The 26,671-nt window shown below is 40.7% G+C and overlaps 1 protein-coding gene across 1 annotated transcript in view; it reads right to left on the bottom strand.

Annotated features, from left to right (window-relative positions):
• The window catches only part of LOC127411866 (PH and SEC7 domain-containing protein 1-like), a 40,992-nt gene extending 32,532 nt beyond the window's left edge, over nt 1–8,460 (bottom strand). The window contains exons 1-6 of the mRNA XM_051647706.1: nt 8,171–8,460; nt 3,042–3,227; nt 2,411–2,491; nt 2,182–2,294; nt 1,978–2,036; nt 1,029–1,118 (exon numbers count right to left, since the gene is read on the bottom strand). Of these exons, the coding sequence (XP_051503666.1) occupies nt 1,029–1,118; nt 1,978–2,036; nt 2,182–2,294; nt 2,411–2,491; nt 3,042–3,227; nt 8,171–8,250 (609 nt within the window). The 5' untranslated portion in view covers nt 8,251–8,460. The remainder of the gene's footprint in view (nt 1–1,028; nt 1,119–1,977; nt 2,037–2,181; nt 2,295–2,410; nt 2,492–3,041; nt 3,228–8,170) is intronic.
• Nucleotides 8,461–26,671: the final 18,211 nt, after the last annotated feature.

The raw sequence follows: 26,671 nt of genomic DNA, 5'->3' as shown, positions 1-26,671 counted from the left end.
CCTATCCATCTTATCTTATTCTATTCTATCCTATCCCATCCCATCCCATCCCATCCCATCCCATCCTATCCTATTCATCTTATCTTATCCTATCCTATTCTATCCCATCCCATCCCATCCCTGTCCTATCCTCTCCCATCCCATCCCAACCCATCTTATCCTGTCCTATCCTATCTATCCTATCCTATCCTATCTTATCCTATCCTATCCTATCCTATCCTATTCAATTCTATCCCTGTCCTATCCTATCCTATTGTATTCCATCCCTGTCCTGTCCTATCCTATCCTATCCTATCGTATTCCATCCCTGTCTGGTTCTATCCTATCCCATCCTGTCCCATCCTATCCTATCGTATTCCATAACCGTCGTGTCCTTTCCTATCCTATCCTATCCTATCCTATCCTATCCTATCCTAACCTGTCCTATCCTAACATATCCTATCCAATCCAATCCTATCCTATCGTTTACACTGAATATCAAGTGGCAACCAAACACAGTCCCAAAATTGTTTATCAAACAAAAGTAAACAATAATTTCCTACAGCATTTATTATAATTATTAACTAAAGACACTGCTTTAGTTATTAAGATAATAATTTACCTAATAAAACATATGGTGGTTGATACAAACCAAGTTAATCCTGCAAGGAATCCCTTATTTAATGCTGTATATGGCAAATTTTCTTTTACTTTACATAGTTTTGTATCATTGTACCATTTTGGCATCTGCCTGGGAAGCTTCTAAGTGATTGATGAATATACAGCAAAATGTATAGACTTTGATTGGACACACAGGATTTGACATCAACAACAATATATATGGGAAGTGCTTATTCCACCCTTTTAAAAGTTGATACGCTTATTTATTTTGTTATCTTATATATTATTATTTGCATTTAGAATTGTTTTTGCACATTTTCCATGACTCTATCAAAGCAGACCTGCTACCCACCAGTTGAAAAACACTGCTTTAAATACAAATGGATAGATTAAGGCCCACACAGGCTATCTGTAAAAACCCTACAAACCTTGAGAAGATGTTTTTGGAAGTCTTGTCCATCATTCAACCCCTCCAGGTTATTAATGAACTGTGTGCAGGACATCCTCTTTCCAATATTCTGAGGAAGATGAGATAACAGCATGAAAATTAACTGTCAGCTGATGCACTGAACTATTTTACAGTCTCTGTGCGCACAACAACAGTTACAAAACTAATTCCACAGAGGGCAGTAAAAGTGTTAATATTTTGTGCAGCAAAAAAAATAAAAAATAAAAATTAATTAATAAATAGTGCTTTCCATGAGAAAAGTTCATACTACTACACTTATGGATAAATTCTACTTTTATTCCTGACTGTAAAACCAGCACTCCTTCTCATGCCCCTAGTGTGGTGAGCAACTCAGGGAATAAAAAACCAACATAAAAATACAGTTGCTTTATCCTAACCAGCTCCTTCTTTAGCTTTCTCTCCAGAAAAATAATGCTCATATAAAGGTGAAATGTGTAATTTCTGTACCACTATCATCACCAAAGAGAACTGCAAAAATTTTGACTTTTCAAACAGATTTTCTGAACACTCCAAGATAGTTCCGCTCCAAACACACAGCATTGGTTGAGCCAGTGTTGCTATGTTGGGCTGATCGGGATGCTCAAACAAACAGAGCAATGTTTTGATAGCTTACTAATAGTCGTCACTGTGTATTTTAACATAAAAAATTACACACAACTGGCCTTATTCAAGAAACAGGAGAATAATAAACATGTGTATTAAATCTAATGCAGAACCACTCTTATGTAAATTATTGACTTCAGTTTAATGAGACAATTTATGTAAGAATGGATTTACAAAGATTTTTTTTCTGCTTGTGTTTCGTGAATAAGGTCAATCACCTTTAAAGATCCATTTTTTTTGTTTTCTCATTGTTTATTAACTGTGTATATGCGACATCAGATGCACAGTACAATTCCCACACTCACATGACCATGCAGATCAGTGTTGAGCAGCATCACAGCACAAGTCAATGTGTGAACACTGTCTGAAACACAGAGACACAACTCCAGTTAGTTCACCCAGAAACAGAGCAGGAGCACCCCCTAGTGTTTAAAATTCAAATACACTTCAGATGCACAACAAATGCACATTTATTCACACACTGTGCTGGCGCTGTACATATAGATTACCTTCATTTGGTATTGTGTTTGGGTTGCACTGGAGGTATCTTCTAGAGAAATGGGACAGTACTCGCTCCCTCTCCTGTGTCTCGCCCATTAGGGCGAACTCTCTTAAAAACACTCTAGGAGACAAAAAGAGGAAAAGGCAAATATTTGCTTTTGAAAAAAACTAAAGGCAAATATTTACTTAACTAAACCTGTTTGAATAGATCTTGTTTTTGGCTCTCCTAGCTCTCACCTCAGTGCTTGATCCACTCTCATCCCTGAAAGGTTGAAATAACTCAGATACTCCTCTGCAACCATGCGACTGAAATCATTGCTGTAGAAGTACATTGAGAGAAAAAAAAAAGCATTAGAAACTGAGGCTTTTGGTAATTATATACAGTGCAGTTCAAAAGTTTGAGACCACTAGTGAAAATCTGGGATTTAAAATTGAATTTAAATTTCAATCTAATTTAAAATGGTTACGGATTTAGAAAATTTTAAAACAAAGCAATGTTATGACATAAAATGAATAAGAAATATATATTATTCTGTATTAAATGTTATTTTTTTCTCTTGCTTCCATTAAAGTATAAAAGTTGTTCTTTAAAATATTCTCAAATCGTGCGGGCATAACATGGATCATCAAGTTTTTAACATGATAACTCGAATACATGCCGATCATTCAGATAAAAGGTGGGCATACTGTACCAATTATTAAGAATAAAAAACTGTATTAAATTAGAAAAATGCAAAATAGAAGCACTTTTACAAGTGTGACACTTTACGTTTGTGTTTACTATTATCCAAGAGAACTTGACTCCACAGGGAACTAAAATGAATATATAAGATTCTGAATATTTATTCAAGATTAAAATGATCCTCACTTCTTGCTCAGGTGTCGTGCCACATCTGACTTCTTAAATCCATCGAGATTGTACAAGCGTTTGGCCAGCCGTTTAGCAGCCTTGAGGTCAGCTTTATTGCCATTGGCTAGAGTTTCAGTACTGTCCAGAGCCAATTGTTCAGCCACATCTGGATCAGACTCGGACACAGGCCGTGATGGCCTCTCTCTGGAAGAAAAATACAGCACAAATATGTATGACACCTACATGAAATGCGACCATGATATTTGCTGTTTAGGTCTGATGTGTGTGTGTGTGTGTGTGTGTGTGTGTGTGTGTCTGTGTTTATCACTCTTAAAGGAACAGGAAACCCAAAAATGAAAATTTGTCATTATTTGCCCTCATGTCATTCCAAACCTGAATGATTTTCTTTCTTCTGTGAAAAGAAAACAGTGACTTTTTTAAGTATATCCTGGCTACATATTTCCATGTAAAAAATGTGAACAAGGACTGGGCCTGACAAGCTCCAAAATAACAAAAAAGCACCATAAAATTATCATAACAGTGGTCCATATGACCTGGGCGCTATATCCAAGTCATCTGAAGCCATGTGATAGCTTTAACCTGATCTCATGAAATGTATATGACAATGGAAAAAAAATTTCAAACCAAAATGACGTGCTTCAATACACTTTTGGCTGCAGTTTCCCAGTCAAGTGTCCAGCGGGGGGCGCCAAAAGCGAGTGAAATTATGTTGTAATCAGACAAGGTTTTTAAAGTGAATATTAGATGGATGTCTTAATGAGTAAAACATACCTTCCTAACCTAAAACGTTAACATAACCTAAGCAATAGTGTTCAAAAATACAATGAGAGTTGAACAAAACAGACATCCTTACCCTAAACAAACACCTAAGCCTAACTGATAGTGTTTTAAAAGCAAAATTGACATTAAAAGCACATTTACTGAAGCAAGCATGACATTTGGCCTCTATGTCACTTTCACTTTTGTTTCGAGCATTCTTCGCTGGGCTCAAGGCTTGTCTCCAGGTCCAAAGTCCAACATTCTTATCAGGTGAGCTACCGTGGAAGTTAATCACGCTGGAATAAGTGTGTAAATCTAGGTTGGTCTGTAATGTAAGCTATAAAATGTATCATTTTTTTAAATGTAAAGGTGTTTTGATATCATAACATTGCAGTGTGTGAGTAGAGCAAAAAATAAGTGTTTATAAAATCATAAACAGCCATAGTACCCATGATTTGTGTGAAAGTGAATAAAACACACAGTTGTTGTAGTGCCTCTAGTGTTCCTTTTTAACAGGAAACTGCAGGAAAATGTGGAAACAGCACATAAATCTTGGTTTGCAAAAATGTAGTCATGGTAACCTTTATTCTATGAGACTAGGTTGGATAGCTTTGTGTGAGGACCAGACCGAAATTTGAATAATATTTTACTGATAATTTTCCCCTCCAGTGAGATTTTCAATGATCAATGAGTAAAACCCAGAAAATGTCACTGTTTGCCTTTACAGAAGAAAGATAGTTATACAGGTTTGGAACATTAGAGTGGGTAAATTCAGACAGGATGAACTATTCCTTTAAAATCAACCCAACTGGCACCTGCTTTCCTGGTCACATCTTGAACGATCTTACCACAGATGTTATGACATGATAATCAAACAATAAATAGCTCCTGTAACCGCTTATTACTAGTAGCAACACAAATGTATCCATACTAAATCATGTATGAATACTGACTGTTTGTCAAACAAGTCAAATGAGGTTACATTTGTTTACCTGCCATCTCTTATCTCTGAGTCTGTCTATTTATGGTTGTGATATAAACAGATTCTATCTGATCTACCCATACAGACTCTTTACCAGCAGGTCAACCCACAATATTTACTGAGAAAAAAATATTTCTTGTTTTATACTAATAACTAAAAAGTGTTTAATAACTAAACAATGACACATGAAAAAGTATTACGAATGCAGTAAATCACCTTTGCCCCTCTGTGTATTATACAAAAAAAAAACCTAAAGCAAATCATACATAACTTGTCATACATGGGTACACCATATATGTATACTGCATGCACAAACATAAAGAACATCAGCTTGTATTCACATAACCATAGCAAGAGGAAAGAATGATTTAAGTATAACTTGTCTTATTATGTACAAATATTACATGTACACATTTCATTTAGTCTTAAATAAAAAATGCAAGTGTAAAGCCTAACTTTGACATCCTAATTAAAGTTTTGACAAAACAAAACAAGAGCTGCCCTATTTATAAAAAAAGACAAAAGTGTTTAAAAAGCATACTACTCTACCTCAGAGACCCAACTCTGCTTTTAAACCACCACATTCCAAAGTCAGTTAGATGTAAGAGCACCAAAATCTCCTGCCACAGATCAACCCTCCGTATTATCTGCCTGTGGATTGTTCCGAAGTTCTCCATTCCCAACCTCCTCCAACCGGATAGTTCACAAACAAGGCAGGGGAGGAGACTTGAAGATGGGGCATGAGGGAAGACTGTTTATTCCACAAACAATGGACAAATACAACCATGAAGTAGAAACCAGGAAGAAAAATAGATAACTTTTTTGGCTTCTAGGATGTGTAAAGTCCTACTACAAAGTGACAGTGACAAACAGACACACCTTTGCATAATCATTGTTGTATATCCAGTCATTAGCTGGAATATTTAGACACCTGTGTCTGAATAGCTAAAAAGTATTCATCGTAATTATAAGAATAATATGACAAACATACAGTATCATAACACCCAGATCACAACTTGTTTGGTGTGGGCACGAGAGAAAAATGCAAGACAAAGACTAATGCCAAAGTTATGCAGCTGTAAATGCCTTTAGACGTATAAATAAACGCTTCTTAGTGGACACGTTCACAAAGGAGAATGTACACACACCCACCTAGTATAATCAGTGGGCTGAAATGAAAAAGGGAGGCAGAGGGGTAAACAGTCAGCTCACATGTGCTGATATCTCTAGAGCATTCCAATGCTTTGTGAACAACCTTAAACACATCCCTTTAACGATGAATGACAAGATTCACAAACCAAATGAGGAAAAAGTTCACATCATTTGGCATTTTAGAGATAAACAAGTATCATGTTACGAGGCCTTGCATTGAGTTGTATTAAAATTTCATGGCTTGATAATCGACTGCTTATGGAAATAGCCTAATGGAAAATAGATCATAGCTATCCATTGTTAAACTAAGACCACAATGGCTCTCATGAAAACCTTAAAATGCACTGAAACAAATTGTACTCCAGCATAAAGTAACATCCAGTATACTGTACAAAGCAAAAGAGAGTACTGAACCTGTAATACTATGAAAAACCAACCACCAAACACCATTCAGCAAGTTAGCTACCTGGGTGATTCTCATTAAACCTGTCAAGAAAATGTCCTTTGTATTTAAAAAAATCAATACACACACACACACACACACACACACACACACACATGTTGGTGCAGCTATCATTATGAGGACTCTCCATAGACATAATGATTTTTATACTGTACGAACTATAGATTCTATCCCCTAACCCTAACTCTACCCCTAAACCTAACCCTCACAAAAAACATTCTGCATTTTTACATTTTCAATAAAACATCGTTTAGTATGTTTTTTAAGCAATTTGAATTATGGGGAGACTAGAAATGTCCTCATTTTTTTTTTTTTTTTGCATCAAGAAAATTACACCTATATTAAAGTGTTAGTTCACCCAAAAATGAAAATTCTCTCATCATTTACTCACTCATTCCATGGGAATCTTTCTTTCTTCTGCTGAACACAAAGGAAGATTTTTAGAAGAATATCTCTGCTCTGTAGGTCCATACAATGCAAATGAATGGTAATCAGGCATTTGAAGCTCCAAAAAGCAGATTAAGTCAGTAATAAACATAATCCATCAGACTCCAATGGTGTAATAAATGTCTTCTGAAGCAATCCAGTTGGTTTTGGGAGAGAACAGACCAAAATATAATCCCTTTTTCACTGTACATCTTGACAGCAGTCTCCTTGGCGATCATGATTTCAAACTTGATTACACTTCCTATAGCGTTATCTAGCACTCTGCGCATGCGTCAAGCACTAGGAAGTGTAATCGAGCTTGAAATCATGATCATGCTTACAGACTGCAATGGCAAGACGTAGAGTGAAAAAGGAGTTATATTTTGGTCTGTTCTCACCCAAAACCAACTGGATCACTTCAAAAGACATGTATTACACCATTGGAGTCTAATGTATAACACTTATGCTGACTTTATCTCCTTTTTGGAGCTTCAAAGGTCTGGACACTATTCACTTGCACTGCATGGACCTACAGAGCTGAGATTCTTCTAAAAATCTTCCTTTGTGTTCAGCAGAAAAAAGAAAGTCATACACACCTGGGATGGCATGAGGGTGAGTAAATGATGAGAGAATTTTCATTTTGGGGTGAACTAACCCTTTAAGGGCCAAGATTTTTTTTTTTTTTTTTGCATTGTAACATCAATGTTAAAAGTCTTAATGGCCCTAACAATGGGCTTCATATTCTATATGCAAAATACAATTTATTATTTGTTTTTTTAATTCTGGAGTAAAATTGGATCAGAACATTTTCTTGACTGGTTTTGTGAGAATTACTCACCTAGGAGTCAGTCCCTTAAATTCACATACTTACATTTTTAAAGGTGACGTGTTGTTGTGGCACCAAACCGGATTGCAAAAATACTTCGAGCTTTCAAACAGGTTCTTTAAACACACACCCCGTCTTCCTAACATAATTTGCTCACACTTACATTGTTTCAAACCCATATGACTTACTTTCTCTAACTTTCTTTTGTGGAACACTAAAGGAGTTAGGTAGAATGAAAGCCTCAGTCACCATTTACTTTGACTGTATGGAGAGAAAAAAAAAGGTGCAATGAAAGTCAATGGTGAATGAGACTAACATTCTGCATCTAACATCACCCTTTGTGTTTCATGGAAGAAAGTTATATGGCACTGAAACAACATGAGAGTGAGAATATGATGATAAAATTGTCATTTCTGAGTGAACTATCCCTTCAAGAACTTTTACTCTGTATCCGATCTGTCAATACACACTGATATATAAACAGAAAATTAATAAGGAATCCAAATTATTATACTCACCGGTATATGGCAGGGTGGGGGGCATACATGTAATTATCCTCCAAGGCCCCACCTCCCCAGCAAAGCACATAATGAGCCATCACCCTAGCCCTGCCCCTTCACATCTAACATACCAAGACAAGATGAGCTTGCTTTTCATCACAGCATCCAGCATTCCACATTTTTTCTAACCCTTTCTTGAAGCTCCTGTTGCTGAAAACTAATCTGAAAAGGCTTTTGCTTCTGAAAGTCCCTGGACTATTGTTGCGTCGTTGTAGTAGATTTTCTTAACCTACTTAAAACTTTCACTAACTCTTTTAGTGCCGATAGCGTAGGAGGCTTAGTACAATCAGTGTCCATCTGTCCTACTGGTCTTGCTCTCTTTCTCTCCCCACCGGCTGCTCCCTCCTTATGTTTGCCTGCATGTGTGTGTTTATGGGTGCATATGTGTGTGTTCCTCTCCTCTGGTCAGCTGAGTTATTTTTTTGCTGGTGGACATGGTCTGTATTTCCTTTCAGTCACACAACAGTTTACTCCCCCTTTTCCCTTCTCTCCAACCCTCTCTTCCTCTCTTTGTCTTGCCTTGTTACTTTGTCCCTCCCATATGTCTATGTTCAATATGACTGACCATTTAGATGAAAAAAATAGACAGTTGAAAAAACAGAGCCCTGTTGAAGCAGTAATAGTTTCCTACTCTATTTTAAACCTTTAAATCACACGGCAAGCTAATCTGCTCTCTCCATGGAGACCAAGTGTGCCTGGCTAAGCTCCAGATATACTGGGGCCCATGGCAGGAAAAGGAATGCAGTTGATGAGCCAGGTATCAAAGCAGACAGTGTCAGCTTTCAGTCCCTCTTAATAACCACACTAAAGCTCAGATAAAACATCCAAACAATGGTCCGTATTGTAGGAGACCTTATAAATCCTTGTAGAAAAACCTGACACAACATTTAAAAATGTCCTTTCAAAACACTGTAAATTCTGCGCTTTTAACCCACTCATGCTGCATGCTTCTGACCATGTAGTCAAAAGTCTTATGTTAAAAGCATGTATTTTATCTGTGTCTGGAGTGTAGACTAAGGACTGCAGGCTGCACTAGGATATTTCCACAGCAAATAGGAAATAGTAAGAGATTATAGGCCTAACCACAAATCTGACCCTGAGATTGTGGGTCAGTCAAGGACCTTACAAAGACATTCATAAGGAGAAGTTGTTTAAGTTTGGAACTTTATCCTTATATAATTTCTTGGTAAATAATGTAAGTAGTGCAGATAGCTGAATATGATTTGATGTAAGCCCCACATATAAATACAAAGACATCCATTGGGGAAAAAATGCCGAATAAATACGGTTCACACTACATTCAAGAGCATCTCAGAGAGATAATGTGTCTGAAGTTCATTCCAAGCCAGAACAAACCATCCAGAAAATCCTTCAAACTTGCAATCTGGTACAGCATAAACAAATGTAGCAAACTCCCATAGCTCAGTACTGTCCTCTTGTGGTAGGCTACTACAGATTGTCACTGTAACCCTATTCTACAGTAAAAGGCTAAAGCCCAATATAGTCATTTCGAGTGAACAACTGGGAGAATCAAATAAGCCAAAACAATTAATTTACAGAGGCTGTGAGAACCAGCTGTTATCAAGCAGCTGTCTTTGCATTTTAAGAGTAACTATATGACTTTGTATTATGCTGAGGACAGTTATGAGTTTACATATTGTGTTTGAGAGAGTGTTTGCATGTGTATTTCTGCACTGCCAGCTGTTTCTCCTCTAATGTGCATAATTTACACAATTATTATTCCTCTAATCCTTTATTATAGCAAGATGGTTTACAGGTGTTTACATTGCCTGCAATTTGAGAATAAAATATCTGACATGCACTGATGACGTATTTGACACCTCATGAAAAGTATCACCAGATGTCAACTAACCTTATGACAGCATCTGCATCAGAATCAGGCCAACGGGCTTTATCAGAGCAGGATCCACTGCAGGATTTACTCTCTTCTTCATAGAGATCGGCCTGAGAGGTTGCACACTCTTTGGGATGAGACACTGCAGGTGATTCGGGGCAAGCCAGAGGAGCAAAGCTCAGTTCGATGATCTGCTTAGCACTTTCACAGATCTGGCTCTGGATCTCAGGCGTGAGGGTCGGGAAGTCAAAAGTGAAGACTGGTGTGCCACTGGGGGTTATGTCTTCACTATCCAGACTGCTGTAGGAGGTGCCCTTTGCACGGTGTGACTCCATAATACTCTCAAAGTGCCTGCTGAAAGAGTCCAAGCCATCTGATGAGGTCCTGCAGGGGCTGGTCACAGAGATGGGAGATTTCAAAGCCGTGTGGCTGTCAGGCTGGCTGTCCGGGGGACTGCAAGAAGAACATACAGTATGTCAGGGATGACATCAAACCTATGAGTGGTATGTCTGCATATGTGGATGAATTCACATGTGAATTAGTGTAGTGCAGTGCTGGCCTGGAAAGGCAAAATGCAGTAATATCTGAAATCGGGTCTCTTTGACTATGATCTGTCCTGTAACAGACAGTTTGGCTCAGTTATGTGAGTGAGATTATTTTATAATTCACTTGGTAACACTTTACAATAAGGTTCCATTCGTTAACATTAGTTAATGCATTAGGTATCATGAACAAACAATTAACCATATATTTTTACAGCATTTATTAATCTTTGTTAATGTTAGTCAATAAAAACTAATTTTTTCACTGTTAAGTTCATGTTAGTTCATAGTGCATTAACTAATGTTAACTAATGCAACCTTTGATTTTAAAAATGTTTTAGTATATTTTGAAATGAACATTAACTAAGATTAATAAATGCAGTTAAAGTATTGTTCATTGTTAGTTCATGTTAAATGTGCATTCAGTAAGTTTTTGTTCACATTGTCTTGGACTTACACTGACACCTAGCGGCGTGGATGCAGCATTATTTAAAATCAATAGTTTTCAGTTTCAGGTGCCATTGTAGTAATGTAGTATTCACAGTCAGGCATGATTATTTTAATCAATGAGTAAAAGTGTCAAATAACAGGACGGTTACTGAGATTAAGCGAGTAGTATTCGGCTGGTCGTGCAGTTCTAACATGGCAGCCCCCATGTGCGGACCCTCTCCATGTAGAATAAAACAGCTTTTATAAAGTTACTGATATGACTGAAGTCTTCATCTCATGTAAGTGGTCATGATTTTAGGCATATGTTTCAAAATTACAATTAATTTCTTTAGAAGTAAAACTTTTTAAATGAGGAAAAAATGACAGAGTGCACCTTTAACTTATGTTGTTAACTAATGTTAACAAATGGAACATTATTGTAAAGTGTTACCATTCACTTTTGACTGGAAAAACAAAAAACCTTGTTGTTTCAGTGTTGGCTTAGTTACTGCAGTTTAGCTTTGTAGGGGACTGGTTTTGCTTCAGGAACCTTTAAGATTTTTTATTTGACATCAAGTGGCAACCCAGCACCAATATGGTGTATTGTACAAAAGTAAACAATGTCCTTAAAATCAAACAATAAAATGTATTAAAATGACCAAGATCTTATTAATGTGCACCCAAATATTTAGACTTTGACTTGTTAGACTTTTGATTGGAGATTTGGCCTTTGACGTAAAAAAAAAAAAAGATATGGAAACGGTTTTGTCATTCTTTTAAAAAAGTTGATAAGCCTATCTATTTTACTATCCTAGTAAAGGTGCATTTTATTATTTGCATTTAGCATTGTTTTTTTTTTTTTTTGTTGTTGTTGTTGTTTTTTTTGCTTTTTTTCATAACAGACCTGCCACCTATTTTTGGGTCACATCCCACCAGTTGAGAACCACTGCTACAGTGTAATCTTTTTCCACACTCACCCCCTCAGCAATCGGCTAAACACCTCATCCCACTCAGGTGCAGCATTTTGCCTCTTTTTGTCGCCTTGCATCCTCACGCTGGCCCAGCTTACCACCTCCTCATCCTGCAGCTCCTCCTCACCATCTGTATGTGGGCACAGGACTCCCTCCAGGGGGCTGCTGCTGCTTGTGCCTGAGGTCCCCAGCACACTCCGATTACTGCCAAAAGCAGAGTCCACCTCTTCCTGTTCTGCCAGCATCACTTCATCTAAGTCTGTTTCCCTGTAACAGCATAGGGGCACTGCATCTATGTCTGTCTCTGAATATTTGACAGTCCGTTTGATGATGCAGGTCTTCTTAGGTGAAGACCCCATTGCAGGGGCATGGTTGATCAACTCCACTTCTACTTGCTGAACAGCATGGCTTGAGGATTTCAGAGAGCCAATTGATTGACAGTGTTTTGAGTGTGCAGTTAAATGCTTCATAGATGAAGATGAGGGTTGATTGGATGTAGGAGACTCACTGGAACAGCCACTGGAGGAGCCTGGAATGTGTGAAGGAAAGAAAATGAAAGGATGGAGAATATCATTCTGTCGGAGACAACACTAGTTTAAGCCTCATGTTCTGTTGCACTGGGTTTTTTTTTTATATATATTTGGGGTCCTAGAGTCCCCAGTGAAGTACATGTAAAAATAATAATAGTAATTTTGAAGTGAACATCATATTTTCAAATATATTTAATATGTTCTTCTGACCTAATAAAAACCTAATAGGCAGGTATGATTTTAAGATTTAACACAAAGTAGGCATGCACTTCACAAAAATGTGACTGGTATCTATTTTAGTAACATCTTTTAGTGGTCAGTTCAACTCACTTTCCCCTACTTAACTCTGTCTTTGACATCAGTGAATAGATAGCACCTACCCACAGTAGACAACACTGTGATCTAGAGATGGGCAGATCAATACTAAAGTATCGATACTTCCGATACTGATGTGGTATCAAGATTATCGATCCTCACATAAAAATATCGATGATTCTAAAGTTTTATTTTAACAATTGATCTTATTATTTAGATAACATGAATATTAATGCATCTCATAAGCTTCGTAGTGGAAAAAAAGAATTATATTAGCGAATTGTTGCACAGGAACTTTTTTAGTCAGCTCATCTTGACACAGAAATGCTAAAATACACTAGCAGTCAGGCAGCGTTCACCCTTTCAGTCATAGCGCTCGTTCAAATAGGGAGCAGTGCTTTCCTGAGATAATGACAGAAAAACAGCATCTGGAGTTATTCACACTAAATAATGACAAACCTAGATGTGACATGTATTAATGGGCTTGTTTGACAGTTTTTACAGGTTTATTTAAATTCAGAATTGTTTAAACATTGATAATGATCTTTAATCCTCATTAATAAATGATACTCTTATGAAAACTTACCATGGATGTACTGTAAAAAAAAAAAAATAAATATTGTATTAACCACAACTGTAGTAACCGTGTTTTTTCTTCTTTTTTTTTTTTTTTTTTTGGTAGTAACCAAGGTTTTGATACAATTAACCATGGTTTTACTACAGCATTACTGCAGTATCCATGGTAACTTGGTTTTAGTAATAGTAACCATATAATAATATCTATGGTTAATTTCGAGGTTTTATATGTGGCTTATACTAACTAATTTTTAAAGGGTAAACAAAGCAACCTAATCATTTTCTGTTTAGGCCCATAAATAATTTAAAATATTTAAGTAATAATAAAGTTACTCATTTTATCCAAAGAATTCGTAAAAATTCTATTTAATAGAGGTATCAGTATTGGTATCAATATCGGTGATATTGGACTAAAAGTACTTGGTCTCGGATCGAAAAGAAAATAAGTGTTATCACCCATCCCTACTGTGAACTCATGGAATTCATTAAGGGTGCTTTCACACTGGCAGTTTAGTTCGAAACAGAGCACGGTTCGCATGAAAAATTGGTAATGTGAAAGCTGTCATGCGGACCGGGGAGCGCACCGTGGTACCGAACCCGAGACTACCTGTAGGAGGTGATCTGAGTTCAGTTACAATGGAACTGTAGTGCGATTCGTGTGAATGTAAAAACAACTCGGACTCGGGTGCACACTCGTTCAGGAAGTAAAGTAACCTGCGCATGCGTTTTAGCCGATGACGACATCATTAGTTTCAACAACACACGAGGACCATGAGTGGCAGGGGAACGTTGTGGTAGACAGAAGAGGTGAGGTGCCTCATTCAGATATGGGGAGAAGAAAACATACAGGAGCAGTTAAAAAAAAATCTAAAGAATGCAGACCTTGTTAAGCGCAAAATTGAAGGAGTCTGGGTTCAACGTATGAGTTACGCCATGAAGCGCACATATACGCAGTTGTCGTTCACTCTGCTGTGAATAATGCCACAAAAATAACAAAAAAACAAAAAGTATGATGAGTCGTGTTGTGTTCTCCATGCGTGTTTGTGATGACGTAAGATGAACGCAAATGGAACGGGGTTCGATAGAATCAAGTGAGTGTGAAACCAGACCACCGCTGCGGGGGGCACCGGGAACAATCACACTCGGAATCGGAGCACAGCAAACGTGCCCAGTGTGAAAGCCATCGAATCTATCTGAAGGCTATTTTTAAGGAATACAACATACAATATAAAACCTAAAGACAGTTATACTATCAATCCATTAAAACGCAGTTACACTAAGTAGCTTGTGCAACACCTCGCGAAATGATGAGGGGGGAAAAGAAACAGCCAAGTTTAACAGTGGAAATCCTAATGGCATGCCATGGAGGATGAGGCTTGTTGCAGAATTGGATTACATTCATTATGAGGCAAACAGCTCGTTTACAAGGAGAGGCAAATTAAATAGAGAGGGACAATATTTCAGGTAACTGGTTTAAGGAGGACATTTCTAGGATACTCTCACCTTTTGAATCATGTTGGTCCTCTGAATGGGACCCAAACAGGAACTCCCATTTGGCACGTGCAATCTTCTGAGAGTGCAAGGAAGGCCGCAATCCACTTTCAGACTACAACCCAAAATTAAATGATCAGCTAACTTTGCATCAAACTAACTTCTTCATATTGTAACAGAAGTGTCATGGCCATTCAAACTGAGGCAGAAAAGTGGAATTTGAATGCAACTTTAAAATTTTATGTGAACTTGTTTTTTTGTTTGTTTTTTTTTAAAGTTGCATGCAAAAATAAAATAAAATAAAAATATATATATATACACACTATTCGCCCCCGTAGACATCACGGGAGGATGCACATGTAAATGCGTACAGCGGGAGATAGTGATATAAACATGGAGATGGTGCGCAACAGTAAAAGCCGCCCATGTAGCGCATGGTCATAGAGTAAAAACATTCTGCCAAGACTCTGACGACTGGCAGGGCCCAGCAGATTGATAAACCCCAGGGCTCAGCTGTACCTTAATCATTTCTGTCATAATTTACTTTTTGTCATGTCACTTCAAACTCAACTTTTTCGAGGAGCACAAAAAGAGTTTTTTTTTTTTTTATCAAAGTTGGATGTTATCAAAAATTTCAGATGTAATTTTGATTGGTTTAATGAGAACAAAACAAAAAAATGTGTTAAGTCTACTTGCACTTTAAACACAAATTGTTCCACTATACAAACACTTCTTACACTTAAGTAAAGTATTATTCTTTTATTTTGTTATGTCTTATGTCGTATCTTGCTTTGGAAAAGAAGTGAGCCAGGGCTGCAAGTGATGCCCCCTTTAAAGAAATATATGCATGACGCCCCTGTCTGTTAATGTGTAAAAATGGACAGTGAACAGTACCCTGAATGGTACAAAAACAAAGTAAAAGATAAATCTACAGTCAGAAAAACAGACCAAATGAAGTGTACCAAGATAGTTGTATCACCTGTATGCCTGTGTTTCCAGAATCAGAACTCTTCTGGCTGGTTTTGCTAGATGTCTCTGAGGATGTAAAGTCTTTCTTCTGCAGAGTGCTCTCTAAAAGGCTGCCTGTGACTCCACTGGAGCTCTGTGATGCTGTACCACTCCACTCCCTGTTAGCCCTATTTTCACATTTCATCTCATTGTGATGCACTGAAACCCTAAAATTATTATCTTGACAACCCTGTATAACTGGACTGTTCCTTTTATGATTTTCCACCTCCCTAAAGTTCTCATTTTCTCTGGCTGAGCATTCCTCTCTCCTATGCATTTGCTGAGAGGTCCAACTCACTGGTGTCTCAGTGTTATGCCTTGTGAAAGTTCTCCTGCTGATATCTGGTCTGTCTTTGAGACCTCTGTTATAGAGTGTCTCAAACTGCCTGCACACATTGCCAGAAGTATGACTGTCTCTTGTGTTTTGGGGAGGCTGGTGCCGATGCATTGTAGGGCTGTCATTTACACCCAACTGTGTTCTCTCTATCCGTGGGTCTCGTATGGGAGAGGGAGAGATTACATCTGGACGGTGCAACCTTGCTGGAGCTGCAGGGGATGTACTTCCTATGAGGGGCAAAAGAGTCTGACAAGAATGGAGAGTAGTCTTGATAGACTCTTGCTTCCAGTTGTGCTTCGGAACTGGAGGGTTGCCATCAAAGTGAGTCTTTTCTCCAGAGCCCTGAAAGATATCATAAAGTTGAGCCTCTCTTGAATGGTGCCCTAACCTGGGGCTGTCAAGCCTCACTGTGTCTGCCGATGAAGGAGTTGGGGATGGAGTCCTGCTTGCCCCCATATGTATGGAGAGTTTAGTGTCTTCCTCTGCTAGTTTACAAGCCATCTCAGGACTTCTGGCAGGTGATACACTCCTCCTACCAATTAGTTGATTAGTTCCTTCTTCTACCTTATTTTGGGAGTTGGCCAGGTTGAAATTAACCCTGTGGGCTAGCGGTGGACTATCACTCATGGTATGAACAATTCTTTGGTTGCATGGTGGTTGAGTTACAATCTTGGCTGGCAATTCGTGTTGAATATCTGTAGGCTTACAGGATGGTAAATTTGGGCGATACCTATATCCTTGTGGGTGGGATAGGGTGTTGCTGAGAGGCGGCATGGTAAAGTAGGTCTGCTTGGCATGGTTAGACAGTTGTTCTGTAGCAGGACTCCTGGGAAGTCTGTGCAAAGACCTGTTCCGCTCATGGTCCATGAGTGTTGCGTTAGAGGGTAGAGTTTTAGAACTGCATGGCAACATGGGTGACCCAGACCAAGACCGACAGCGATGTTGCTCCCCTCTCCTAATGTCTTGTCCTCTATCAGCACTGTTGGCGGCCAGTCTTTTCCTAAGTTGTGGGGAACCAATTTCCTCAAATGCACAATTTGTGGCTTCTCTGGCAGTGGAGTCTAGAGTTGCCCGTCTGAATATGGGGGTGCCCATATGTGAGTTACCCAGAGTTTGACTAATGTTTTTTGAGCTACAGCTATTCATGGACTCCAAGCTGTTGAACCACACTGGGTCACTAAGCCTATTCCTGAGGTTGAGGGGGGTAGCTCGATCTTCCATGGCTCTGTTAAATGGATTCTGAGGCTCGCTTTGGCCCAAAGTGCTACACTGACCCTCCACAGATTTAATTTGAGCTGTTTCAATGTAACTGAAAGTGGCAAAAGATTGCTTCCCTTCCTCTCCTCGTCTAGTTGGGCTGCAGGCCTTATGAGTTCCACTGGGTGTAGGAGGGGGAGTAAACCGTCCTGAGAAGTGAGATTCCCTCACATAGAAGGGGTCACTTTCTGATGGAGCACACACCAGGTGACATGTATTGCCTGTGGGCCCTGTTTGAAGGGCAGATAGTAACTGGTTAATCTCATCATAAGGTAGGCTCTGTCGGTGTTGGATGGCTGGTTGGTCTGATTGGTCATGCCCTGGATGTAGCTGAAAACTTACTGAGTGTCTGGATGTTGATTTACTGGAGGCCAGGCTCTGGGTGCTGCTGCCAGCTTTATGCAGGACTCCATGAGGGGAGATCTGGCCATGTGGGGCATTAGGGACACCATACTGAGGCTGATGAAGAATATCCGACATGACGGTGTCTGTTTTCTTCACATCTCCCAGGTCTTTTGCCTCTTCATCTACAGACCTCACCTCCACATACAGGTGAAGGATTTTGCCTGACTGAGACATCACCCACGGAATGCAGCCTGCAGATTGTACTATAGCACAATGCTTGTTGTCTGTGATTGATAACTCACACTTGTCATCTTATTTTCTCAGGAATTTTGTGGGCATTTGCATCAGGGAAAGAGTCTGGATGGGACCAAATCATCTCACAATCACCTATCATAGACAAAATGAGTACATATAAGTAAATCATTGGAATCGTTTTTTTCATCTGTTAACACAGTCTGAGACATTGCTGTACAGTATGAGATTTATACATTTACCTACATATTAGTCCTAATCCTAATAATGTTATACAATATTTAACTTACATTTTGAACTCTCATTTGGGGTAAAAACTTATTTAAAAAGAGGAAACCACTAAAAGACCTCTAAAGCAGAGCTCTTGTTGAAAGAAACTTGTGAACTAACCAACTGGCCTCCTCTTGCTCATATTTCTCCAGCTCAGGCTGAGCATGTGGACTGACTGCCTGTCACAAGAGGATCTAAATGTGTAACATGCTAAGGAATCTAAAGCAAACTTCATCCGTAAACACCTTGGTACTGCTGCTGGCAGTCATTTAGTCTAACTCCCTGTTCATATTACATACTGTATGTAGTGAGGACTAAAATGTACTGTTGACTTAAAGCTCTCAAAAAATATATTGTAAGGTATAAATGATTACTGTAACTAGAGATACTAACATGTTTTGAATGAATGAATTAAATCTTAGATGTACTAGATGAACTAGTGGATTTTTGAAGACATCTAAGTTGGGCACAATAACATCTAGGAAAATGTACACACAGACATGGTGCATGTGTCAAAGAGCGTGAGTGAGATGGAGACCCAAGAGCAGAGGAACAGTTCAAAGGATTTATTAACACTAAATAATAAAGTTCAGCAATGTAATGAGGAATCCTCCGATGAGCATCCCGCAGGCGATCTCACGTGCCATGACAGTGAGGAGCAGAGCCGTGAGGAAACCTCCGCTGAGCGCAGCTGACACGCAGCAGACTGGAAGGCTATCACTTTCCTGACACGCGGGCAGAGACGAGGAATCCTCCATTGAAGATTCGTGAGCGCAGAGAACAAGCGCACAGCAAGCCAGAAGGCAACCACACACCCGACACGCGGGCAGAGACAGGCAACCAAACATACACGAGACAGGACCAACTAGGCAGAGAGAGTGAGGTTAGTAAGTAACTTAACTCAACTAACATCCACAAGCAACTGCATTCAACAATCCAGCCATGAACATGACACATGAGGGGATTAAAATAGGCAGGAACAAACAAGGGACAGGTGCCGCTTGCTGGCTGAAAGTTGGCATGATCAGCATTCCCATGGAAACGCTGATTTTGTGTGCCAGCGGCACCTGAAACACATGAGGGAGAAACGTAAACACGATTTGACCAAAACAAACAGAACATGGAGCATGAGTGTCAGGATCCCGACACAGACCGAAACCGAACCATACAGGAAGTCAGGATCCAGACACCATGCTCCGGACATGAAACAAGACCGACAGAAGACCGCATGGCGGTAACTCACACCTGGACCTGTGCGCTCAACACAAAGATAGGACACAGAACACAAGACAGAACATGGGGCAATGATGTCACGGTTCCATCAGACAAAAACCCAACCTGGCAAGGTGACAGCATGTGATATGCTTTTTAAAATTTTAAATGTAAAGGTGTCATATGGAGATAAAAATTAAAACATTAATATTCACTTTTGTCATCACCTGTGAAATTGCATTTATGTGGATTATAAATGCTATTATCTTATGTAATTATCTAAACACTAATTGTCATGATGACTGTCTTGAACGACATGTCTAACTTCAAGTTTAAACTTCTCAGCTGAAATTGTATGGTTTGTACAACCACATTTGAAGTCACAACATGTACAGTAGGTTAAACCCTATAAATATCTTTTTCCTGCAATTTTTTCAGAAAGGCCTTGACATTTTCATTACCTTAGACTGCCTCCACCTTAACAAAACCACAAAGACAGTTCACTTTAATACACCCAGTGTATACCTCAGTAGCTCAGAGAGACATTACAAACTGCTTTTGAGGCTTCACTGTCTTGATCCACATAACCCAGTCTAACCTCTCACATGGTCTGACACAGCTGCTTGGGTTCTGTCAGCTCTTGTGAGAGTGGGAAAGTGTGGCTGTCTGAGGCTGGATGTGTGCCAGGTGTTCAATTGATAGAGCTGTACGCACGACCACCACTGCAGTTATGGGGGAGGAGGTGGGGAAGGATAGTGGATATTTTTCCTCTGAGACCACACACGTGCATATACACATGTATAGAAGCTCTCTCTCTCTCTTTCTCTTTCTCTCTCTCTCTCTCTCTCATACACACAATACAAATGCTTCATATGTATTTGTAAAAAGTTATTCATCAGATTTACACACCATACACTAACACCACCACACAAAACCACACAAGCCAGGTAGAACAACTAATAGTTGAAATCAGAGCAACATAGAATGCTGTGTAAATAAAGCTTTCTCAGCTTGTGATTGCAGATAGTTGCCAGTGGCTGATTGTTGGGACATCATTAGCAGATCTGACATGTTCTGTCACAAAGACCTTATTTACTGCAGTGTTCTTGCAGTCATTTAGCCCAAATATACTGACTATATACCACTTGACTATGTGCTAACAAGCCATAGAAGTAACTTTATCCATTTTACATGTTCCAAGGTAACCTGCAACAACTTGAAATTGATCCCCCTCTAAAGTCTTTGGATCAAATTCCTTAACTGTAAGAGCATGCTATATTCCTAAAAAAGAAATGCCCTTTTTAGATGTTTTGATGAATTTGCTATTGCAACTGGAAATGTTTATGTAGCGAAAATAAAATGTATTTTAAATCTATTTGTACTCTATGGAGCTGCTTCAAAGTAATAAACATTAAAAAATATATAAAAACAATAAGAGTGGTAGCTCTACAGCTGATGATTTTACTTACAATGCCTGTAAATTAGTTATGCTTCAGCAAGCACCGCACAATTCAGTCAAATTAAAAGTACAATTTAAGCTCATTTAGGGAACAAAGACTTGAACTTTAGATTTAAAGTCATTTCAATCTTTCACTAAGTTAGATATGCTTCAACAAGTCCCAAACAAACAGGTATTTAGGGCCTTTGTTTTTCATTATATATATATATATATATATATATATATACACTGTATAGACATACATACTGTACAGTGTATATATAAAGTATATAAACTGTACTGTATGCATGTATATATATATATATATATATATATATATATATATATATATATATATATACTGTATATACACACGCACACAATCACACGCACACACAGTATATCTTTAATCTTGCTGACCTTCATTTGTTAGCACTGGTCTAACGTGTTCATTAGTTATTGGCTTTTTCTCAATTTAAATAATTGAAATCCACTTTTGATATGTAGTATTTTATTCATTCCCATAAAATTAAAAAAAAAAAATGTTAGGAAGAAAGTATTTCAAACACATATATTTATATATACCTCCTACTTTTCATTCTGTTACACAGGCCATTTGCTCCTACAAATAGGATTCCCCCACCCCCTCCTCTAGTCATCACTACTGTAACTGTTACATAAACAGGAACATAGAAACCAGTTACATCATGTAAATCCCTCCCTTTACCTGCTGACCTGTTCAACTGCTCCTTCCAATCAGCTTCACTGCAGCAGTAGGAACAGAGTATTTTTCCTCCTACAGAGCCTTCAAAAAAATTGCCTATTCATTTGTGTGTAGTCTCTGTACCTCCCTCTCTTGTCTTCTCCACAGACAAACAACTCTGGTCTGCCCTACTAGCTCACTCATGCTGGATTTACGCCACCCACACGACTTGTGCGTCTCCTCCAACGCCCCTGCCACACACTGAAAACCTGTCTTAGTCCAACAAGACTTCCTGCACTCAAGCTGTCACTCATGGTCTTAAAACCCACCTTATTACAGAATTAAGCCAATCTGGGGAGCTGCTTCTCAGTCTGATCTGTGAAGTAGTGCATTTTGCTCTCACAGAGTGACAGATGGCAAAAGGTTCAGCTCACTCTACAGACAGGGCCTGGTTGAGCAAATGCCCCTTTTAAATAGACTTCTACAGTAACAAGAGTTGGGAAAAGGGCATTGGGATTACAACCAGTGATCCAAACAGAAACAATCCTGAGCCTCAGCAGACAAACTCACACCACAGCAGAAATAAAAATCAATTAATAAAGGTTGTGGTATCAAGGCCCAACACATAAAATCTAAATTTAAACTTGTGCCTGTGGCTTTTTAAATAAAATAAAGAGGATTAGAGTGTAACGATGCTGGCAACAGGCAGACGAAGAGACAATGATGTGTGACGAACTCAAGTGCAGTTTTATTTCCTAACATGAAATCCAAAAACCCTAACTATAAACGTGAACAAATACAAAACATGGACTTGACTATAGCTTGACTTGACATAACATGACTTGACTATAAACTTGGCATAAACATGACTTGACTTGACTTGACTTGAACCAACATACACAAACAAACACATACAACCCTGACATATCAGGCGGGACTGGACCGTGGAGCAAAGGCAGGCCTGGACCATGGAGCAAAGGCTTGCTTGTGACATGGCATGGAGCAGTCTCGGGCCTGGCTGAGATATGGCATGGAGCAGACTGAAGACTGGCTGTGACATGGCATGAAGCAGACTGAGCTGTTATTGTGACAGGCTCAGGTGTTGCTGTGACATGGCATGGAGCAGGCTCAGGCGTTGCTGTGACATGGCATGGAGCAGGCTGAGGCGTTGCTGTGACATGGCATGGAGCAGGCTGAGGCGTTGCTGTGACATGGCATGGAGCAGGCTGAGGCATTGTTGTGACATGGCATGGAGCAGGCCGAGGCGTGACATGGCATGGAGCAGACTCAGGCGTGGCCGTGACATAGCATGGAGCAGACTCAGGCGTGACTGAGACATGGCATGGAGCAGACTCAGGTGTGGCTGTAATATGGCATGGAGCAGACTCAGGCATGGCTGTGACATGGCATGGAGCAGACTCAGGCGTGACCGTGACATGGCATGGAGCAGACTCAGGCGTGGCCAAGACATGGCATGGAGCAGACTCAGGTGTGGCTGTAAAATGGCATGGAGCAGACTCAGGCATGGCTGTGACATGGCACGGAGCAGACTCAGGCATGGCTGTGACATGGCATGGAGCAGACTCAGGCGTGGCCGAGACATGGCATGGAGCAGACTCAGGCGTGGCTGTAATATGGCATGGAGCAGACTCAAGCATGGCTGTGATATGGCATGGAGCAGACTCTGGCATGGCTGTGACATGGCATGGAGCAGACTCAGACGTGGCTGTGACATGGCATGGAGCAGACTCAGACGTGGCTGTAACATGGCATGGAGCAGACTCAGGCGTGGCTGTGACATGGCATGGAGCAGACTCAGGCGTGGCTGTGACATGGCATTGAGCAGACTCAGGCGTGGCTGTGACATGGCATGGAGCAGACTCAGGCGTGGCTGTGACATGGCATGGAGCAGACTCAGGCGTGGCTGTGACATGGCATGGAGCAGACTCAGGCATGGCCGAGACATGGCATGGAGCAGACTCAGGCGTGGCTGTGACATGGCATGGAGCAGACACTGGCGTGGCTGTGACATGCCATGGAGCTGACTCTGGCGTGGCTGTGACATGCCATGGAGCTGACTCTGGTGGAGCTGTGACATGGCATAGAGCTGACTCTGGTATGGCTGTAACATGGCATGGAGCTGACTCAGGCATTGCTGTGACATGGCATGGAGCAGGCTGAGGTGTGGCTGTGACATGGCATGGAGCAGGCCGAGGAGTGAGCAGGCTGAGGAGTGGCTGTGATATAGCATGGAGCAGGCCGAGGCGTGGCTGTGACATGGCATGGAACAGGCCAAGGCGTGACATGGCATGGAGCAGACTCAGGCGTGGCTGTGACATGGCATGGAGCAGATTCAGGCGTGGCTGTGACATGGCATGGAGCAGACTCAGGCGTGGCTGTGACATGGCATGGAACAGATTCAGGCGTGGCTGTGACATAGCATGGAGCAGACTCAGGCATGGCTGTGACATGGCATGGAGCTGATTCTGGCATGGCTGTGACATGGCATGGAGCTGACTCTGGCGTGGCTGTGACATGGCATGGAGCTGACTCAAGATCAGGGGGAGAAGGTGGTGCAAGCTCTGCGACCATGCCGTGGGACCCTGGCTTGTCGACCATGACGTGGGACCCTGGCTCGTCGGCCATGACATGGGACTCTGGCTCGGCGGCCATGACGTGGGACTCTGGTTTGGCGTCCATCTCCCCACAGTGAACGATGGACCACATATTAGTAGGGCAAGATCGATATACTGAGCCAGGCTGTGGCTACTCTGACTGGCTGGCATCAGGGAAGAGATTGGCTCATTCAGTCCAAAGCAAGAACATTCCTTGAGGGCAATCTCATTAAAACCGCCAAGGTAGCAATGACCACAAAACTCTGTGACATAATCCTGGAAGAAGCTGGATTGCTGGGTTCATTTTGGTCAGTCAGGTATTCTGTAATGATGCTGGCAACAGGCAGATGAAGAGACGATGATGTGTGATGAACCCAAGTGCAGTTTTATTTCTTAACATGAAATCCAAAAACCTTAACTATAAATGTGAAATGTGAGTGGTGGCTCAGCGGCTAAGGCTCTGGGTTACTGATCAGAAGGTCAGGGGTTCAAGCCCCAGCACTGCCAAGTTGCCACTGTTGGGCCCTTGAGCAAGGCCCTTGACCCTATCTGCTCCAGGGGTGCCATATCATGGCTGACCCTGCACTCTGACCCCAGCTTAGCTGGGATATGTGAAAAAAAGAATTTCACTGTATATGTGCAAATGTGTGATAAATAAATATAATTATAAATTATAAAAAAAACTTGGCATAAACATGACTTGACTTGAACCAACATACACAAACAAACACATACAACCCTGACACAGAGAGACATTTAGAAAAAGAAAAAAACTGTTACAAGACACATCTCTAATCAAAGCTCTGGGCAAGACTAAACTTTAGCAATGATATACTGGACATTTTACTTAGTCATTCAGATATTTCATGCAATCGGCACAGTATGCGGGGACAGGATTGTGTAACATAAATCAGCAAACTTCTCATTAATGTGCGTCTAGACACATTGAGCCATAGTGCTCATGCAGGCGACACAGGTTTGAGTCCCCCCAACAATATGTCCCGATCCTATTCACCTTCTGTCTACTGATTTTTTTGGGCTCAAGATGGCGCCGAGTATGGCTGCTGCGTTGCGAGCTCCGACACAACATAGCAATGTTTTGTTTGTTTTGTTTACAATTCTTATGTTTTTTCCCCCACAAGCCGATACAGACCGGGCACTCAAGGAACTGTATGGGAGTATAAGTGAGCAAGAAACCGCGCACCCTGAGGCCGCGTTCATTGTGACCGGGGACTTTAATAAAGCCAGTTTAAAATCAGTCGCACCAAAATATCACCAGCACATTAGTTTCAACACACGAGGGGACCGGGTTTTGGATCATTGCTACTCTCCGTTCCGGGATGGCTACAAATCCCTCCCCCGCCCACCATTTGGCAAATCGGACCACTCTTCCATTCTGCTTCTGCCCGCTTACAGGCAGAAACTGAAACAGGAAGCACCCACCCTCAGAATGATCCAGTGCTGGTCGGACCAATCAGACTCTATGCTACAAGACTGTTTTGATCACACGGACTGGGAGATGTTCCGGTCCGCCTCTGATGACGACATCGAGCTTTACGCTGATAGCGTAATGTGTTTCATCAGAACGTGCGTAGAGGAAGTGATTCCGACCAGAATTGTACGAATCTATCGAATCAGAAGCCGTGGATCAATAGCGATGTTCGCGCGGCACTTAATGTGCGGACCTCCGCTTTTAACTCCGGAAACGCGGAGGAGCATAAACAAGCCAGTTATGCCCTCCGAAAAACAGCAAAACGCCAGTACAGGGACAAGATTGAAGGACAGTTTAACACCACCAACTCTAGAAGCATGTGGCAGGGAATTAACATCATCACGGACTTTAAAGGGAATAAAAACTCCGCCATGAACACCGCTGCCTCTCTACGGGATGAGCTAAATACTTTTTATGCTCGTTTCGAGGGAAATAACACCGCCCTCGCGGAGAGAGCTCTCGCGGCTGAAGCTACAGAGGTCAGTTCACTCTCCGTCTCTGTAGCGGATGTAACCCGATCCTTCCGACGGGTGAATATCCGCAAAGCCGCAGGCCCAGATGGCATTCCGGGCCGCGTCATCAGAGCGTGCGCGAACCAGCTGGCTGGTGTTTTTACGGACATTTTCAACCTTTCCCTCTCTTTGTCTGTAGTCCCCACATGCTTTAAAACATCCACTATTGTGCCTGTTCCAAAACAATCAAAAATAACTTGTTTAAATGACTGGCATCCTGTTGCTCTGACCCCCATCATCAGCAAATGTTTTGAGAGACTAATCAGAGATTACATCTGCTCTGTCTTGCCACTCAATCTTGACCCGCTG

Source organism: Myxocyprinus asiaticus, chromosome 21 (assembly GCF_019703515.2).
Source record: "Myxocyprinus asiaticus isolate MX2 ecotype Aquarium Trade chromosome 21, UBuf_Myxa_2, whole genome shotgun sequence".
Taxonomy (NCBI): Eukaryota; Metazoa; Chordata; class Actinopteri; order Cypriniformes; family Catostomidae; genus Myxocyprinus; species Myxocyprinus asiaticus.
The sequence above is the reverse complement of the archived record's forward strand: the minus strand, read 5'-3'. Positions and strand labels throughout refer to the sequence as shown.